Raw genomic sequence first — 18,869 nt, forward strand, 5'->3', positions numbered from 1 at the left:
ATAACTTTGAAGGGACTGCTGAATATGATCAATTGCTACGAGTTATTTTTACCTATTATTAATAATCGGATCTGTAATTAAATAATGCCTACGTTATAGTGTTTATTACCAATGTAATATAGGTGTTATAAAAATAAAAATATAAAATAAATGAAATTTAACGGCAGATGTCAGAAAAAGTGGGAGGCAACTGCTCTCCTGCCCTGGCCTAGGACTGTCACTGCTAGGATAAACCTATGGGTGTGATAGCTATATACCTATAACATGTTTCAACAGATGCACAACTATTGAGGCCGTATCGAGGGGGGGTACTAGTTTTGAAACACCACCCTGAAATTTTTTCCTACTCCTAAAAAAATTGACAAAAAGGTATATAAACAAATTTTTGATGCGTTTTGTAAAGTTTTTCTTGTAAAAAACACTCCCCCAAAAAACTGACGTTATTATCCTGATGATAAGATTTATGGCTTAAAAATTTTTAAGTATAATAAATTGCTACGAAAAATCAATCATGTACTTCACAGCTAAATAATGAATTTTTTCTGGTATTAGATATGCTCATAAATAATTTCGTATCTTCTATTAATTCTGATCCCATTTCTCAGTTTTTTCTTGTAATTTTCTGAATATTTCCCATTCAATTCAAGTATATCCTCGGTAAGTTATGCCTCAGGTCCATACAATGATCTTTCCTAGTCTGCATAACAATAACAATCTCTATTTTCACATTTGCATAGAAAGATGAGTTTAAAATACTAGCTCTTAGTACATTTCTTGTATTCTCTTTAGTCAAAATGGTAAACTCAGGGGGCTACCATCCTCCCTCCCCATGAAATAAATTCCTCTGTACGTGCTTGGATAGACTTAAGATATCCCTGTGAAGCATCCTCATATAAAAATAAACAAATGATTCTCCTTTCATGCAAAGGTATCATCCCATTAAAGTTTTGATATCACGTGACAGCCACATAAGTGGAAATGTGAGAGAATTTTTAAACGGACACCTGGAAAGAACTGTTTGCTTTAATGCGTTTTAAAATATTTATGGTTTATGACTATAGGTATATAACTCAAAATGACTTAGAAAAGAGACTTAGTACCTTATTGATTATTTAAGGTGAGGAAGATGAAAACAATCCTTTGGGTTTGGTTGGTCACAGTTGGTGCATACGACTCCCCAAGAATAAAATCTTTGGCAGAACGTGTGAACTTTATGCTGGAACTCGAACCATGCACTCATTGTATTGGGAATCCCACTAAAATTGTGAAGTTTATTAAAAGCATAGCATTAATCAGCACGTCTTATGACGAAAAAACATTTCAAAGTGATTGCAACGCTGTTTTTGTAGCAATAGAAAATCGAACCGAGAAAATTGAAATACTAAAGAATATTTCACTATATCATTCTGAGTCAAAGCTTTTTGTCTTTGGAGATGCAAACCTTTTACCCAAAATTAAAACTATTATCTTCCCCATAAGAAATGTAATTGTGATTAACGCAGATCTTCAGAAGAAAGTAATAGGTTGGAAGCACATGAAGATTGATCTCCAAGGAAAGGGAAAATTCAACCCTATATATACAAAAGCAGATCGAGACAAAAACCCGCTTAAAACTCTTTCTGGCTCAAAACTAAGAGCTGGAACATTTGAACTTCCGCCAAACATTTTTAAAAGTGAAAATGGTATATACTCCGGACCAGATGTGGAAACTATGAACGCTTATGCCCATTCTTTAGGTATGAAGATTGATATTAGCGAACCTCCAAAAGGAGAAAAGTGGGGTGTTGAAGTGAATGACTCTCGGAAGTTTAGTGGACTCACTGGTGAGCTCATTCGAGAAGAAAAGGATATAGGGTTTGCAAATTTTTTCCTAGTAGAATCATATGTCAGTATAATGCAGCCCAACTACCCTCATGTTGATGACTGTATGGGCCTTGTTGTTCCTACTGTAAAACAACTTCCTAGAATTCTTGTAATAATACAGCCATTCACTACAGAGACTTGGGCTGCTACAGCACTCTTAGTGATTAGTTCTGGGCTGCTGTTTTTCTTCTGTGCTTTAATATACAAGATTGCGATTGGAAGAAACCCTGGAGAGCTTAATTCTTTGTCAATGTCAATGTTCCGTAGCTACAGTGCAATAGTTGGTATGCCAAGCCAAGACTATAGGTCAACAAATTCGGTTCGAATGGTCCTCATTGCTCTCTGGGTCACCTGCTTCTTTATAGCAACTAGCTATAAAGCTAGCTTGATATCATACCTTTCAGAGCCTTCTGAATCACCTCCAATTGACACATTTGCTGATCTTGATAAGAGTGGCTTGAAATTCTATCTAAACGGCTTTCGTGGCTTATATAAAGGCTACAATGACTCAGCTGACAAACACATACGTCACGTTTTTGAACGTGCAGAGTATAACAACAACATTACAGATTCAGCTTTAAAAGTTATATGTAGGAAGGCTGCATTCATACAGAGCAGGAATAGAGGATCCTATATGGTTAGGAATGAATTTCTTGATGGGTATAATCAGCCAAAGCTTCGATATGCAAAAGAATGCTTAACTACAGTTCACATAACTTCATACCAACCCAAAAAGTCACTTCTAAAATGGGCTTTTACTGAAACTGCCATTAGATTGCGTCAGCAAGGTCTAGTTCGGTATTGGTGGAACAGTCTTCAACGCCCACCTATGAGAATAAATCCAGACAATAAAGATGGGTATGTGACAATTGAACTAGACGACATACAAAGTGCTTTTATAGCCTTGCTCGGTGGACTTTCTTTGGCAGCTGTGGGATTTCTATTTGAAGCCTTTCTTAGCCTAAAATTGACTTCTTAATTAAATATAACAAGCACATTGAACAATTTAGAACTTAAATAGATATGTTTATAATATGAGTTTTTTGGGAAATAAAGTACTACATTAACTTTTATTTCTTTGTTAGTTTTCCACTAAAACGCCGAAACAACGAAAAAAGTCAGTATTTTTGAAAAATTAATCCCAGACACATTTAAGGTTTCATGTCTTTAAATATATCTAATTATTCTTAAACAGATTCTTACATACACACACACACACACACACACACACACACACACACACACACACACACACACACACACACACACACACACACACACACACACACACACACACACACACACACACACACACACACACACACACACACACACACACACACACACACACACACACACACACACACACACACACACACACACACACACACACACACACACACACACACACACACACACACACACACACACACACACACACACACACACACACACACACACACACACACACACACACACACACATATATATACATATATATATATATATATATATATATATATATATATATATATATATATATATATATATATATATATATATATATATATATATATACATATATATATATATATATATATATATATATATATATATATATATATATATATATATATATATATATATATATATATATATATATATATATATATATATATATATATATATATATATATATATATATATATATATATATATATATATATATATATATATATATATATATATATATATATATATATATATATATATATATATATATATATATATATATATATATATATATATATATATATATATATTTGTTACCGTGAATGTCCGAAATTGGTGAACATCGACATTGACCGGTGAATGTCGGACTTATTTTTTTCTCTATGGATTTAGTCAGCGTTGCCAATCAACTTTTTCAGTTTAATGCAAAGTTTGGTGATGATATGTTAGGTTAGGTTCGATTTGGTTAGGTTAGGTTTTTATCCGATTTCGGGTATTACAACCAAATTTAACCTAATCTGAATCAACATAATCTAACGTAACCTAAATTTAACTTTTACTATCACAGCTTGCATAAGACTGAAAAAGGTAAATCGCAAAGCTAATTGAATCAAAGCAGGAGAAAAGGAATTTTGGACATCCGACGGTGAATATCAAAATTAACCAGATTTCGGATATTCACGGTAACATGAATATATTTGTCTAAATCAGTTACCCTTAAATATAATTAATTGTTATAATAAGTTTCATCACAAAATTGAAATATTATTTGTAAAAATGTTTTATCACTGTTTTGGAGCAGAATCGATGTCGACACCTAGTTTTGAAAGTAATGGTGATACACAAAACGTTTTACGAATAAAACATTCTATAGCGCGTCTTGGTGAATGTTTATTTTAACAAAAGATAAATGCAAGGCATTAAAATAATCATTTATCAGACTTTCCATTTTGTTTGCTCCACTTCTCCTAGTTCGAAATACAAATTGTGCTGAAAAATTACCCTGGATGTCAGGTTAAGCTTTTTTCACTACTGTCTTTTTATAAATAAGCTTTCATTTCAATTTTTACTTTTCTAATAAGACTATCATTTTATTAGCACAACCTTTGTGATAACAAAATAAATAGCAGTTTGACTGTTTTTTCTTAGCTTTGTCGTACAAAAGTAATAAGACGTGAAATATGAGTAAATTTTTTTCCATAAATTGTGTGTTCCATAAATCTAGTGTTCCTTGAACAAAGAACGACACAATTTGTTACGCCCCATTTACTAATTTTAAAGTATTAGGATGAATGGATTCAGCAAGTAATAATACTGGCAATGTAGCTAACATATTTTCTTTTCAATATATATAGCTTTCCTTTCGACATTAGTAAAAATATCACAATTCATGTTTGTCACAAAAATTAACAGATTAGTCGCTATCGGTAAAAAAAGGAGCTGATAACATATTTTCTTTTCAATATATATAGCTTTCCTTTCGACATTAGTAAAAATATCACAATTCATGTTTGTCACAAAAATTAACAGATTAGTCGCTATCGGTAAAAAAAGGAGCTGATAACATATTTTCTTTTCAATATATATAGCTTTCCTTTCGACATTAGTAAAAATATCACAATTCATGTTTGTCACAAAAATTAACAGATTAGTCCCTATCGGTAAAAAAAGGAGCTGATAACATATTTTCTTTTCAATATATATAGCTTTCCTTTCGACATTAGTAAAAATATCACAATTCATGTTTGTCACAAAAATTAACAGATTAGTCGCTATCGGTAAAAAAAGGAGCTGATAACATATTTTCTTTTCAATATATATAGCTTTCCTTTCGACATTAGTAAAAATATCACAATTCATGTTTGTCACAAAAATTAACAGATTAGTCGCTATCGGTAAAAAAAGGAGCTGATAACATATTTTCTTTTCAATATATATAGCTTTCCTTTCGACATTAGTAAAAATATCACAATTCATGTTTGTCACAAAAATTAACAGATTAGTCGCTATCGGTAAAAAAGGAGCTGATAACATATTTTCTTTTCAATATATATAGCTTTCCTTTCGACATTAGTAAAAATATCACAATTCATGTTTGTCACAAAAATTAACAGATTAGTCGCTATCGGTAAAAAAAGGAGCTGATAACATATTTTCTTTTCAATATATATAGCTTTCCTTTCGACATTAGTAAAAATATCACAATTCATGTTTGTCACAAAAATTAACAGATTAGTCGCTATCGGTAAAAAAAGGAGCTGATAACATATTTTCTTTTCAATATATATAGCTTTCCTTTCGACATTAGTAAAAATATCACAATTCATGTTTGTCACAAAAATTTACAGATTAGTCGCTATCGCTAAAAAAAGGAGCTAAACTCAGCTCATTTTATTTTAATATTTAAACATAAGAAATTTCTCATTTTCCTTTTTTCTCTATTGTTTTTTTTTCTGAGTTGCGACCTTTTTCTTAGATGGACTTTTTATAATTGCCATGACAAGTATGATTGACAACGATGATGACTGCTTTTTATTATTATTTTATTATTTATATCATTAAAAATATTTAGAGCTTATTTTAAAAATGATACGGAATTGGGCTCAAGATAATTTTTACTTCTAAACATGATCTGAATAAAAAACTAATCTTTCACAAAAAAAAATAAATAGCCACTTCCACTGCCATCTTTTTACAATTATTTAATATATTTGTTATGGTAAATATATATACATATACATATATAATTATGTAATATATTTGTAACTAATCAGTGCTATATATAAAATAAAATTCAGGTTTTTTGAATTGCCGTGAAACTCTATTTCTACAAACTAGAACCAAAAAAGATAAGTGCACTTATAAGAGGGTAAGGAAACTAAACTGGGTAGAACAACTCTTCACTTATGCAGCAAAATGGTCAATAGCCTCGTCTTCAATGTAGTATTTCACTTCGTCTTTCAGGCTATGACAAATAGATGGTTAAGCCTTTCGTCACCATAACCCATGCTGAAATATGGTTTTACATGATTCATGGTTCTTAACGATCTGTCTTTCACCAGAGATGTCACTGGGAGAATAAGAGTCGTATCAACAACTGATAAGTTCGCTGATAGTCATTGCCAGCCTGAAAAGCTCGGACCGAACTTCTAAAATATAGCAAAGGTGAATTGGCATCGACCAGAGTCGACTGCTTGGTAAATAGTGTCATTCGTCTGTCCCGAGTCTCTGCTCATCACAATAGAACACTTTTGTATTGGTATTTAATGGTCTCCTGGGAGGGAGGCCTCCCCCCAATGTTGTGATGTTAAAATTTTGATTAGTACCAGACGAAGCTCTAAAAGTAAACTTTACGGAAGAAAATGTGCCAGACCCCTAAATTTTTAGCACGTGTTGCGCTTCACGCAACACGTTCATCTCCCCTCGAACAGTAATATCTCAGGGTGGCGAATGTCGTCCCCCAGTGTCACGGTAGTTTGAAAAAATAGTGCATGAATCTTTGTTTTGGACTACATGTCCTCCTGGCTCAAAATGTAATTTCCCCAGAAGTAATGGCTGAATTTGAGAAGAGCATAAGAAAAGACATCAAGTGATGTAATTACTTTCATAGTAGCTGAATTATGTAAACGTAAATATTTTCCACAAATCTTCCTGAATAAAAATTTATTAAAAATAAACTGTTAAAGGTTGGATAACCATAGTTGTAATTATTCCCCATCTCTATAGGTCTAACTTACACATAAAATGTTCCTAGCCTGATCAGAAGCGACATATAAAGAACTAGCAGAGTATACCACTATGTATTTGAGTATTACCAATGGGTTAAATCTGAAGTATACATCAATAGGTTTACCTCAATAATGGAATTGAATGACTTTGTTTTTAGAGTTTTAAATTTGATGTCAATATAAATGAAACGAATAGTTGAAAAGGAATGTTTGTACAAGGACCATAGACTCCCTTCAGATCACGAAAGAAGAGAGAGAGAAGCTGTGAGGCTTTAGTATTCTTACAACAATGAATCGTGAGAGTCCTAATCCTGGCCATAAAAAAAATCACTGAATTTTGCCGCAAACGTACTGACTTCATTCCAGTTCGTCAAAATTGTAAAGAATTTCCGACTTAAAGAAAATGCTCTACAGATATATAGGTCGGAGGAAAATGTATTGAATCTGTTACAATTGTACCATCCATCGTAACACTGCTGCCCACCTTGCGTCTCCTTGATTCTACCAGACACTTTTCTCTTTATTGAACTTCTACTCAGGATTTACTGAGAGTGAAATATAAGCGGGATCTAAGCAATTTTATTCTTTATTTTTACAGATGACGCTCTGTAGTTACCGCGCGATTTTGAATGATCTTAGCCTGAATTCTGAAAAATGTCCAGAAATGAATTAATTAAGTCTTTCGTTGACTCTGATCTTGTACATACTCAAAAAAAGTTTGAAGAGCTGCAAGTTCTCATAAAGTGCAATAAATGGTAATTTTTTCGATTATGGTATTTTGATTCTTGCCTTGAATTTGAACACCATAGGCCTAGACTACCTTCTTTTTTGTTTCATAGATTTGTAGGGTAGACTAGAATTTTTGAAAATCTCTTGTTTCATTTTGAAAGTTGTTTTTACACGTGTTTTGTTTGGTACTCTAACAATGCTTACCAAACCCCACTTCCCATTCTAGACATAGCCTAGGCCAAGAGTATAGGCTACACAAAACTAAAGAAAACAATCAAATTTATACTCTAGGCTATAACATGCAGTATATTTCTATTAATCAGATGATCCTTTTTTCTTCTATTATCATCCACATTTTAAGATAATGTATGTATCCAACCAATTTCAATTCTTTTGCATTGATATAATGCTTTTGATTGATTGTTTATTGAAAACCTGTCTCCATACAAGAAGAAAATGACAAAGTAAAATGCAACCTTTGGAACTAAAACAGTCCCAGAATACTTGCTTCAACTAATTTCAATTAGTGTTTGACCTTTGTTGAAGCAAAGACACTTAGACTGTTTTAATTTTAATTTAAAATCACATTTTACTTTAAGCTTTATTTTATTTATATACATTTTGCTGAGGATAGCCCTTGGATATAGGCTAGGGCTAAAATATTCATTTGAGGTTTGAGCAAGTTTCATTGTCTTAAAAATTCCAAATTGTTTTGCTTTTTGTTTGTTTGTTTGTTTTGTTTGTTTTGTGTGTTTTGTTTGTTTGCTTTGTTTGTTTGTTTGTTGATGATGTTTTTGTCCAATGGATAGGCTACAGAGTTTCCTTTCAAAAAGAACACAAGTTGCAAGAGTTCACAACTCTCAAGGTGTCCCTCAATGCTTTTTGTCTACAGCTGTTTTAAGCAGTGTTCCCCAGGGGACCATTCTTGGGCCAAGTCTCTTTAACTTATATATAAATGGTGCACTCAATCTCCTCTCAAACCTCCTCACTCTTTATGCTGAGGATTCAAAACTTGTTGGTAAAGCAGCCACAACCTCTGACTGGCAGAGGTTGATGTGTGTTATGATTGGTAATCATAACATGCATCAGCAATACCATATCCAAGGTAACCCCCTTTCTGCAGTCTCTGAAGAAAGAGATATTGGAGTCATTGTTGAATGTCAACTAAAGTTCAGCACCCATGCAAAATCTGTATCATTGTCTGCCCTCCAATATCTCAGAATGATCAAAAGAACTATCTCTAGCAGACACCCAAGCATGTTTATGAAGCTCTACAAGGCACTAGTTTGGCTGCACCTAGAGGTTGGAATGTCCCTGGCATCACCCTATTTCAAGAAGGACAAAGTGATACTAGAAAGAGTACAAAGAAGAGCAACCAAATGGTCAAAGGCCTCAAACAAATGTCATACAAAGAGCATATACGGCACTTGAAACTTCCTACTCTTGCATACAGGAGGAAATGTGGTGACATGATAATGACCCACAAAATTATTTCCAAAAATGTTCTCCCTCATCTCCTTACCCTTCCCCCCAGAACATTCCTTGACTAGAGGTCATTCCAAAAAGATCTTCAAGCAACACTCCTTAGTCCAAGAAAGAAGGCATTTTTTCACCCAATGAGTAATGAACTTGTGGAATCTACTCTCTGAAAATACAGTGGCTGCTTATTCAACAGGTGCATTCAAGAAAAATCTAGACAAAGAATGGCTAAAGCAAGAGTTCCTGTACAACTGGGAAGCTGTTGAGTCCTCAACCAAAATTTAGCAAACAACCCATTGAATTCATAAAAGAGCATTACAAGGATGAAAATCCTTAATTTTGCTCCAAGCTGCAATTTAAGGTTATGATTTGTGGTAGTTTCACTTTTGGTAGATTTTTTTTTTTGCTCATTTTTTGTTTAATGGAGTTCTTTACTTTTCTTTGAAAAACTTATTTTGTGGAAAAAGTTTTTTTAATTTTAATTTTTTAATAACATAAGTTGGGATCAAAACCCCTATGCCTTCTCAAGACCAGAACATAATTTGTACTTTGCTGAAAAATAAACAAATGAATGCGCATTATCAATTTAATATACATATACTGATATTTAGTAATCAAAATCTGAATATTATTTGATTTATTATAGTTATAAAAGTAAAACATTTATAAAAAGCAAAATTAGGCCAGTAGCCTTGGAGAAATTTCAAAATACCCAAGACAATGAACAAATCCCATTGGGGGGCCTTAGGTCTATCAAAATTGTTCAATGGTTTCCCAGGGAATTTGATATCATTTTCTTCCATCTCCACTTTAAACAAAAAAATAATTATCTTTTTGGTATCCCCGCTTTCAATTAAGAAAAACGTAAAGAACAATGTGGGCACAAATCAGCATCAATAAATAAATGAAACCCAAAACAAACAGAAATTACAATAAATAACCAAGTCAAACTCAAAACGAGCAGAAATTAACATAAGTTGGGTGCAAAACCTCTATGCCTTCCAAAGGCCAGAACAAAATTTGCACTTTACTGAAAAAATACAAATGAATGTGCATTGTCAGTTTAATATACATAAAGTGATATTTAGTAATCAAGATGTTAATATTGTTGTATTTATTAAACTGATAAAAGTAAAACATTTATATTTTTCAGTAAAGTGGAAATTTTGTTCTGGCTTTGGGAAGGCATAGGGTTTTGCACCCAAATTATGTTAATTTCTGCTCGTTTTGAGTTTGACTCGGTTAATTATTGTAATTTCTGTCCGTTTTGGGTTTCATTTATTTATCGATGCTGATTTGTGGTAGTTTCACGTTTGGTAGATTATTTGATTTTATTTTTCATCATTTTTTGTTTAATGGAGTTCTTTACTTTTCTTTGAAAAATTTATTTTGTGGAAACAGTTTTTTTAATTAATTTCTGTTCGTTTTATATTGACATAGTATTTTCAGGGAAAAAGAAAATAATACTTTAAATCTTTTCGTTTTTGAAGACTTTATAGTTTGGCCTTCTATGTGTGTGCTGGAGAAAAATTTTCAGCAATTTTAGCTACATACACCTTTTTAAAAATCTGGACGCAAATAGTACTGTTTAATTTAGTTTCATACCTCCTCTAGGTGATCTGAAATGGAAAACTTGATACCATTTGCAAAAAAAACTTTCTTTGATAGCTTGGATACACTTACGCTTTTTTGATTTGGTTAAATTTTAAGAGCAGAAGTAGCCCCGCAAGTTTGAACATAATACACTCAGTCGTTCTTGGGATACTGCTGAGATGCCTTATTGGGAATTAGCTTTATCACAGTGCATTTTGATTTAATCTTAAGGCAACATTTAGTTTTTAAACAAAGCAAATGGGAGGGTGGGCGTGGGAGGGGGTTAGTTGCCCTCCAATCACTTTCGACTATTAAAAAAGGCATCAGCCCTTTCTACTTTCAATCGAATGAGCCCTTTTCAAATTTCCCACAACAACTCCTTTGATACGAAGTGCCCTGGTCTAAACAACAACAAAAAATAATACATTATACCCACTTCAATCTTTACTATAAAAATGTCAAGCCTTCCAATCACTTTCGACTATTAAAAAGGGCATATTCTCCTCAAAAACATATTTTCTATCCTGAAATCAACTATGCTGAACAAAATATCTATCTCAAAATTTTGATTGGATGTGTTTTGGGGAATGATGGGCGTGGGGAGGGGGGCTAGTTGCCCTCTAATCACTTTCGACTATTAAAAAGGGTACTAGAACTCTCAATTTCCAATTGAATGAGCCCCTTTTGAAGTTTCTACAACAACCCCTTCCATATGAAGTGCCCTGATCGAAAGGAAAAAATAATAAGTAGTACATTGTGCCAACATTGTTCTTATATGCCTTCAGGGCATAACTTAAAACCCTTCCCTGATGGTTGTGGGGGAGTGTCCTCCTCAAAAACATATTTTCTATCTGGAAATCAACTATGCTGAACAAAATGGCTATCTTAAAATTTTAATCGGATGTGTTTGGGAGAATGATGGGCATGGGGGGAGGGGGGCTAGTTGCCCTCCAATCACTTTCAACTATTAAAAAGGGCACTAGCCATTCCAAGTTCCAATCGAATGTGCCCTTTTCGAAGTTTCTATGACAACTCCTTTGATACGAAGTGCCCAGGTATGGAGAAAAAAAAACAACAGATTGTGCCCACATTGTTCTTTACTTAGTCAGCACTAGCACTCTGCCTATGATTTCTGATCGTTTTTTCAATAACGCCAGGATACCTGGCTTGCCCTCCATGGAAAAATCCCCGTCCCCATAGAAATATCCTCTTGACAACTCACTCCTGGCAAAAATTTACCCCAGACAATTACCCTTAACATCTACACACCTAAAATTTGATTGGTAAAGAAAAAGCAAGACATAAAGAAATTTCATATAGGAAAATTCACCAAGTGTAAAATTTCCCCTGAAAAGTTCAACCTCCGGAAACTTCCCTCCCCATGGAAAATTGTCCCCATATAAAATCCTCCAAGCAGAAAATTCTTCCTTTCCTCCCCACCCAAAATGTTTGCATGTTCCCAATAACAAATAAAACAATGGGTAAATTTATAACTTAAAAATTTTTTTCCCTGGGGCTGTAGGGGGTCATTTTATTTCTAAAGACATAGTTATTGGGCCTTTCAACTAAGCTGAAGAAAAAACCTATCTTGAAATTTTGATTGGACGATTTTGGTAAAAGGTGGCATGGGAGGGGGGCCTAGTTGCCCTCCAATTATTTTGGTCACTTAAAAGGGGAACAATTCATTTCAATTATAATGAGCCCTCTCTTGACAGTATAGAACTCACTGGGTCAATACGATCACCCCTGGGAAGAAAACAAACAAATAAACATGCATCCATGATCTTTCTTCTGGGAAAAATTACAGAATTCCACGTTTTTAAGATATGAGCTTGAAATCTCTATAGTAGGGTTCTTTGATTTGCTGAATCTGATTGTTTGAGTTTCATTAAAATTTTATGACTCCAAGGTGGTCTTTCCCCCTTTTTTAGAAAATCTGACAATATTTCCCATGCTTGTAGCTTTTGATAGGTCAAACTAAACTTAGTGAAACTTATATATTTGGAATCATCATAATAAGCCTTTAACGAACTGTTTGATTACTCATCAAAATCCAAACAGAGATCATTACAATATATTGATTTTTTTTTCTGCATTACCAAAAGCACTAAATTTGTAAAACTTTACAGTTTCGTGAAATCTAATTAAACAAATAGAAAAGCGTCTTCAACTAAATTAAGGAGCAAGTTTAAAACTTAAAACAAATATAAATTACTTTGTATATAAGGGGGACTGCCCCCATCTCAACACATTGTTCATTAAAGAAAAGTATTTTTAGTGCTTTTTAAAAATCTTATCTTTCCAATTGTAAAGTTTCTAAAAAAAAATTAGAAAAAAAAGCCAAACTTTGCACTAAAGAGTAAGGATCTAGGGAGGAGACAGTCTGCTTCATATAAAGAATAATCTTTTCAGATATGTTTCAAAATTGTTTCTTGCTTTCAGTTGAAAAGCTCTTTTTTTTTTATTTCTGATTGTTTTACAAATCAAACCCAGGCCTAACCAAGATATAATTTGAGGTACCTGTCCCTTAAATCACATGTTAATTGATTTTAATATGTGTAAATCAGTAATTTTACATCCTACCTTTAAGTTTTCAATTTCAATTTTGGATAAAATTTGAAAATACTTAAAAAATTGGCAATGAATAGTAATTTCGGTGAAAAGTCCTTGTTAATATTACTACAAAAGAATTTCGGTTGGAAGAAAAGGAGTATTATTGTTTGTATGGATGGAAACTCTGTGAGAATTTTGATCTTCTACATAACTGAAGCCATCACAACCTCTACAATAGGATTTTCTTATCGATAAATACATCTTATATATCTACATCACACCATCACACTACAGCACTTATATATGTTTAAATACATTCAAATACTTCATATATATAGAAAAAGAAAATAACACCATTTAAAATTGCTGAAAACTAAGTTCTTGCTGGAATTGCCATCCCAAAGAAATTTCATGGCGGGGTTGATTATGAACTCCCTTGCCTTTTCCACCTCTCTGCAGGTAGAAATGGTAATGTAACATTTCTACTGTATAGAGAAACAATTTAATTACTTCCTACCCCCCCCCCCTACCTCTTTCAACATTTATCTGAAGCCATGTGAAGAGTAAGTAGTTTGGCCATTAAAATGTACTTTTTATGAATCTACCCTACCTCCACCTAAACAATGACTCTCCACCCCTCATTATAGCCGATTCGTAATTACAGATCACCAAACATAGCCTAATTTCATTACAAATAAAGCAAATGAACTTGGTTGAATCAAGCACTCCCCCGCGTGGCATTACTTCTTTTACAACTAGAAAGTCTAAAATATAATTATTCATACTTTTAAATCAACTAGCTTCTCATAATTTTAAATTTATCGCAAATTCATCCTCTTTCGGGTAGAGTTGTAGTTTTTTGCCCTAACATAGCAAGAAAACAAGACTTTCTCCTGGTCCAATCTGTATGGTCACTTAAAAAAGAGCTTTAAATTTAGGTTTGAATGAGCTCCCTCCCAATTAGGCCTATCTTGGACCCTCAGTTTGATACAATCACCCCTGGGTAAAAAACAACAACAAATGCACAACAACATGCACTGACAATGTTTCTTGTGAAGAAAAAATATGTAAAATTCCACATTTAGAAGATTTGAGCTTGAAACTTCTACATTAGGGTTCTCTAATATGATGTATCTAATAAAGAGATTTTCAGTAAGCTCACTTTCTTTTTTTTTTTTGGGGGGGGGGGTCCCTTGTTCCAAAAATCAGGCAAATTTTGTCAAAATTTTGGTTCTGGGTAGGTTACAATAAACCGAAATAATTTTGAATGTTTAGAATCAGTATGAAAAGCCAATACTGCCGGTGTTGCAACTGTCATGACAATTCCATTATTAATTTTGGTGACTATTGGTCCAAGTCACTTTTTACTTCCAGTCTTTTTTTTCTTCACAAACTATTGGATAAGATTCTCTTGTGACGAAAATTTTTTTGAACCTGTTCATTTTATTTAGTTGAATAGGAAAATAAAAAGGAAGAGGTTAAATTTGACAGCTGTATAGTAAGTTCAAATGTCTTTCTTTCGCTATTCTATTTTTTGTTTTTAATGTCTGAATATATAGGGTTCTTAAGTTCGAGGGGGAAAATTTTCCTGTTGTGAAAGAGGTACATTTAACATGGCCATTACAAAATCAAAACCTGGTATCTATGCAGGCAAGATGATTTTAGAGTATCTCTACTGCTTCTGTAAACTATTCTAAGATGTAGGAAATTGCATAAAGACAATTCTACATCTGTTATAACCTACCTAAGCAATCTTTCTGTAATATCGGTTTGAGTTTGATTTCCTTTTAAGATTAAATGCATAGTAAGCAATTGTATTATTGATTAAACAAATTTATCCCTTTGCTAGAAATCCTTACAGTTTAAAATTTACTTTATTTTTTTTTTCATTTCCCAGGCAATTTAATTGCTCTTTTTATTTGAGAGTTTTTTCCTAAAAGTATTTGCAAATAAACTTCATTCCTAAAAAAAAAAAATCCTGAAATATATTCCCTGTCACCCAACCACCACTCATATTTTGGTGTTTGGCCCACCTGAAAAATTTTCTGCGGGCACCCTTGTGGGGGGGGGATCTGGTTGCCCTCCACTCCCTCTCCAACTCCCCTTCAAAATACCAAGAAAGTTTCAATGTAATACCCTTGACAATTCCTTTGATGTTGCTGTCATTCTCCCTTGACAACCAGAAAGTACATAGTGTACTTACTTACTTGTACTTGTTGCATGTACAAGCTGTATCCAGGCTCATCATGGCACCCAGAAAACAACAACATGTCTTTTTCCAGAGGTTTTGCTCAAGGGTGGCAGGCTCTACAATCTCCAGCCACTGTTGATCTCAATGATGGCTGTATTTTCTGAACTCTCTGATTGGCTCCAGATCAGACTTCACTAACACAAGCCTTGTTTTTTTTGGCCTCCTGTTCTCTTCTTCCATGCTAATAGTGGTAGTTGACATTTGAGGCATCTTTTGCTTATTTGGTCATCTGGTCTGTGCTTTGTGTAGCCAAACCATCTCAGTCTCCTCTGCTGAACAATATCAGAGAGAAGAAGGCAATTCCCACATCTTCTCCTGACTTTGTTGTTTGAGATTCTATCTGAGAGGCAGATGCCCAGGATATAATGCAGGCATTTGTGGTAGAAGGCATTCAAGACCAATGCTTTGACTGCTTTCAGTGACCATGTCTCACAACCATAGAGGGGAACAGAGAGCTTCACCATAGCTTCATACACTTGTCTGTGTTTAAATTTTAATTTGCATCCAGAGAACCTTCCATAGTTGAAGGAAGACATTCCAGGCTGACAATATGCAGCTCTGGATCTCTTCTGAAGATTTACCAGTATTGTTTACCATTGAGCCAAGGTATTTGAACAACTGGCCATCTTCAATCTGACTACCATTTAGGGTCACAGGGGTTTGTCCCATCCCAGTTGTTTGCATGTGTTTTTTTTTGCTAGATAAAAACCATGCAAACAGCTGGGATGGAAGAAACCCCTGTTAACCTAAACAATAGTCAGATCAAAGACGTCCATATAGTGTGTTTTCATTGTATTTGCATCCCTCTCAACATTTCCTTAAAGTTTCACCTTTTTACCCTTAGCCTCTTTTGAGACCCAGGATCAAATATGCCTTCTTTTCAAACAGTTCATGGTAACAAACTGTAAGTGAGGAGCTACATGGTTCAATAGTAATTAAAACTAAAAAAACAGAATTTTGACATCAATATGTGTATCAAAAGAATTTGGCTTATTATGCTGATTCCAAATACATAACTTAATTAAGTTTAGTTTTACCCATCAAAGCCTTCAAGCCTCAGAAAATTTGCCTGATTTTTGAAAAAGGGGGAAACACGCCCTAAAAGTCAAAGATTATTAATGAAATTCACACCATCCAATTGAGCATATCACAGAACCCAACTATAGAGGTTTCAAGCTTCTATCTGCAAAAATGTGGAATTTTATATTTTTGACCATAAGAAAGATCACACGTGCATTTTTATTTGTTTTTGTGATTTTATCAACCCAGTGGTTCTAGAATATTGCAAGAGGGCTATCTCAAAATTTTGATTGTATGTGTTTGGGGAAATGGTGGGTGTGAGAGGGGGATTAGTTGCCCTCCAATTACTGTGGACTATTAAAAAGGGCACTAGCCATTTGAATTTCCAATCAAATAAGCCCTTTTTGAAGTTTCTACGACAACACTTTCTATAAAAATATTATATGCCCCCAGGGCATAACTCACAACCCTTGCCCTGAGGGCTGTGGGGGTTGTCATCCTTAAAGACCTAACTTCCAAAACTTTCTACTATGTTCAACAAAATGGCTATCTAAAAATTTTTATTGGATGTTTTTGGGGAAAAGATGGGCGTGAGAGGGGAGTTAGTTGCCATCCAATCACTTTTGACTATTAAAAAGGGCACTAGCCCTTTGAATTTCCAATCGAATGCACCATTTCTCAAGTTTCTACAACAAAGCTTTCAATAAAAACCTTATATGCCTCCAGGGTATAACTTGTAACCCTTGCCCTGAGGGCTCTGAGGGGGTGATTATCCTCAAAGACCTAATTTCCAGAACTTTCAACTACGTTGAACAAAATGGCTGTCTCAAAATTTTGATTGGGTTTGTTTCGGGAAATGTTGGGCATGGAAAGGGTGTTAGTTGCCTTCCAATCGCTTTGGACTATTAAAAAGGGCCCTAGCCATTCCAATTTCCAATCGAATGAGCCCTTTTCGAAGTTTCTACAACAACTCATTTGATACGAAGTACCCTGGTATGGAAAAAAAATAATACATTGTGCCAACATTGTTCTTTACTCAGGTAGCGCAATATGATATACCTGCATAGTACTTTATCTCAATGAAACTAAGCTAATTATCTCCAAATGCAGACAGAGAAACCAGTTTTACTCAGATCAAGAACAACAGTGTGGTTGCTATAACACATAAGTACCATTCTAAGATTTAGTTGAATCACCCTTCCCTCAATTTTTATAACTAATACCTCAACGCTATTGCCATAGAAAAATCGCAACCTTTAAAAAGATTCCAAGAGTACTGTGGTTAGGTATGTGCATTACCAACCAAATTGACAAATCTGATCAGGATAGTTTAGAATCAGTTATGAGGCATACAACAAATTGCATCAAAGGTCTCTCTAACATCCTTTCCCCTCCAAGCTTGAAATTCTAACACTGACTTATTGCTGCAGTAGAGGGGATATGATTATGATATTCTATGAAAGTCTATCACAACCATGGATTATTTTTCAAAAACAAGAGTAGATAAAACTTTTCAAGAAACATTCCAACACAATGCTATATAGCAAATTATTTTCTAAGCAAGTGGTGAATTTACAAAACTTATTGAACCAGGTTACAGTTTTTGCTCCTAGTGTCAATTCATTGGAATCATTAGTTGACAAGGAAATATACAACAAGGCATGACAAATGGGTTTCATACACGCCTGATGAGATGGCACTCTAACTGGTGACTACAGCATCATACTATTGCTGGAAAGTGTGATTTACAGTGACATCATTAAAGGGCGTCTAATAGGGTTTTCACCTTGTCATTACATTAGTGATAGAATTTAACGAATTTTGACAAAAAGTCAAACTTCAGGGTAAAGAGCAAATGGGGAGGAGGGAGCAGCCCCCCTCATATACAGAATGATTCCTATTCGGTTTATGTTTTAATTCTGCTGCTTACTTTCGGTTTAGAAAACTTTTTTATTTAACTTCTGACTTTTTTCAAATCAAGCCGGGATATCACCCTACCTTCCATGGGAAATTGTCCTTGGAAAATTTCTTCCCAAGGAAAACATCTCTTTGTGGAAAATCCCTATCTTTCAATAACTAATACTATTTGTATACAACAGGCAGACCGCATAACTTACAGCCCTTTCTCCAGGAGCTATGGG

General features: G+C 34.0%; 2 protein-coding genes across 2 annotated transcripts in view; both read left to right on the plus strand.

Moving 5' to 3' along the window:
- Positions 1-1,126: 1,126 nt before the first annotated feature.
- Positions 1,127-2,842, plus strand: LOC148951630 (ionotropic receptor 21a-like). Its single transcript, XM_089090391.1, has one exon. It carries the CDS (start codon positions 1,127-1,129, stop codon positions 2,840-2,842), a length of 1,716 nt encoding a protein of 571 aa, XP_088946517.1.
- A 4,880-nt stretch (positions 2,843-7,722) lies between these two features.
- The window catches only part of LOC148951631 (BRCA1-associated RING domain protein 1-like), a 50,284-nt gene continuing 39,137 nt past the window's right edge, over positions 7,723-18,869 (plus strand). Inside the window, exon 1 of the mRNA XM_089090392.1 lies at positions 7,723-7,858. Within this exon, the coding sequence (XP_088946518.1) occupies positions 7,758-7,858 (101 nt within the window). The 5' untranslated portion in view covers positions 7,723-7,757. The remainder of the gene's footprint in view (positions 7,859-18,869) is intronic.

The sequence above is a fragment of the Artemia sp. Qi Xiang Cuo genome, chromosome 6, assembly GCF_049724085.1.
Source record: "Artemia sp. Qi Xiang Cuo chromosome 6, ASM4972408v1, whole genome shotgun sequence".
Lineage (NCBI taxonomy): Eukaryota > Metazoa > Arthropoda > Branchiopoda > Anostraca > Artemiidae > Artemia > Artemia sp. Qi Xiang Cuo.